Source organism: Triticum dicoccoides, chromosome 5B, assembly GCF_002162155.2.
Source record: "Triticum dicoccoides isolate Atlit2015 ecotype Zavitan chromosome 5B, WEW_v2.0, whole genome shotgun sequence".
NCBI lineage: Eukaryota > Viridiplantae > Streptophyta > Magnoliopsida > Poales > Poaceae > Triticum > Triticum dicoccoides.
The window spans coordinates 624,878,784-624,880,626 of NC_041389.1; the positions used below are offsets into that span (position 1 = coordinate 624,878,784).

General features: G+C 44.2%; 1 protein-coding gene across 1 annotated transcript; it reads right to left on the reverse strand.

Annotated features, from left to right (window-relative positions):
- Positions 1-36: 36 nt before the first annotated feature.
- On the reverse strand, positions 37-648 carry LOC119306380 (putative ripening-related protein 4). The gene has a single exon (XM_037582618.1). It carries the CDS (start codon positions 646-648, stop codon positions 37-39), a length of 612 nt encoding a protein of 203 aa, XP_037438515.1.
- Positions 649-1,843: the final 1,195 nt, after the last annotated feature.

A 1,843-nucleotide genomic window follows, 5' to 3' on the forward strand; every position in this document is an offset into this window, starting at 1 on the left:
TGTACATAGCTTAATGCAAGGTTTTTATGGCATCGCTCACACATCAGACCAAGTGATCTTGAACACTCCAATCTCCTCCTTGAGCCCCAGCGCCTTCCACACGGCCGGTGACGCGTCTACGTCATTGTATGGGCACGGTGGCTCGAAGTTGTGCTCGGCGTCGCAGCCGTACACCGAGTCGCACTCGTCGACGACCTTGGCCAGCACGGCACGCCCGTTCCCGTTGATGCGGATCATCTTGTTGCACCTGCGCTTGCCGTCCAGGCGCAACCACCCCGTTGACAGCGCCACCACCAGCTCGGTGTCCTTGTGGAAGCGGTTGTCGCAGAACGATTTGCCGCCGCCGTCTCCACCTCGTGCGAAGCTGTTCAGAGTTAGGATCGCTGGCGTGTCGGCCGACACCGGGGGCGAGCACCTGAATTGCGGGTAGCGGTGACCGTCTTTACAGCAGACCGAGCCGTGATCCCTGTTGCAGTCACCGGCTTTGCCATGCAGGAAGCCACTGATGTGGCACCTTCCGTGAAGATGTTTGGCCTCTGTAGTAACGTTCGCGCTGCTGCTCACGGACACGGAGACACCATGGACGTGAAGCTGTGACAGGAGCATCACAAGAGCAAACATAGCTAATAGCTTCTTCAATTTAGCCATGTCTGTGAGGTAGTCACGTTGCTTGCAAATCTGTAATTTGTGATTGTGCATTTGTGTGGATATATTGGTTGATCCATGTTCTTTATATAGGGCCCAAGCCCCAAGGAACATCAACTGGGTTATCTAATTCAGTCTCGTTTCTTCGGTTTTGTAACCCAGAGATGGTTGATGTTCTGCAACCTTCGGGCTTTTAACATTTGGGCGTGCAACACATACTTTAGAACAACCGTCTCTTCTTTATTTTATTGAATGAACTTTTGGCACGGAGCTTCCACTAATAGCCGAGGTGGAGGCATTCGTGAACATCCGAGTGAATGACATGCATAGTGAAGTAGTGTAGAGTAACTAGTTGAGACTATCTGTATCAAGAGTGATGTACGTTTCCTACTTGTATTATATATGGGGGATGGAAGCCACCAAGATTAAGGTCTAGCTCGGTAACATCAGAATAATATAAAGATATATTGAATTGTTACAAATGTAACTCACTTGTGATTAACCTTGTATCTAATTTTTCTCTTAATGTTCTATTTGGTGTTACTCAAAGCGCTTTGTAATTCCAGCAGCTACCTTCCACGCCCTTCTCCATACCAGGTATTTTTTTGGGAGGCACCGGAAGAATCGGTTTTTGGAAAAACTCATAAATCTCGGTATTTTACCTCCCAAAGAATTCAATTGAATTTTAAATTCTATTTTATTGTGTATAAATATAAGTATGTAACCTGTAAATCATCAAATATGGTAGAGCATGCCCTGGTGGGAAATACCCTTTAGTTCCTGGGTGTATATACACCTCACGTAGAAAATAATAATGATAATAATAAGTCACAAAACTTTGGAACTTTTTTTACAATAAATTTGACTTTCTTTTGCTCTAATTCAGTCTCTTTCTTTGGTTTTGCAACCAACAGATTGTTGGTGTTCTGCAACCTTCGGGCATATAACAATTGGGCGTGCGACAAATATTTTTAAACAACCGCCTTCTTTGTTTCAGTGAATGGAATTTTGGCATGGAGCTTCCATTAATAGTCATTTGTGAATAACCGAGTGAATAAAATTCACGGGAAGGCAGTGCAACTAACTAACTAGTTTTGACTTACGTTTGCAAATTTCTTATATTATATATGGGATGGAATCTACCAAGATTAAAGTGTAGCTCGGCAACATCAAAGTAATACACCACAGGATTAAATTA

Coding starts and splice junctions, on each gene's coding strand:
- LOC119306380 (XM_037582618.1), bottom strand. CDS start 648: ATGGCTAAATTGAAGAAGCTATTAGCTATGTTTGCTCTTGTGATGCTC.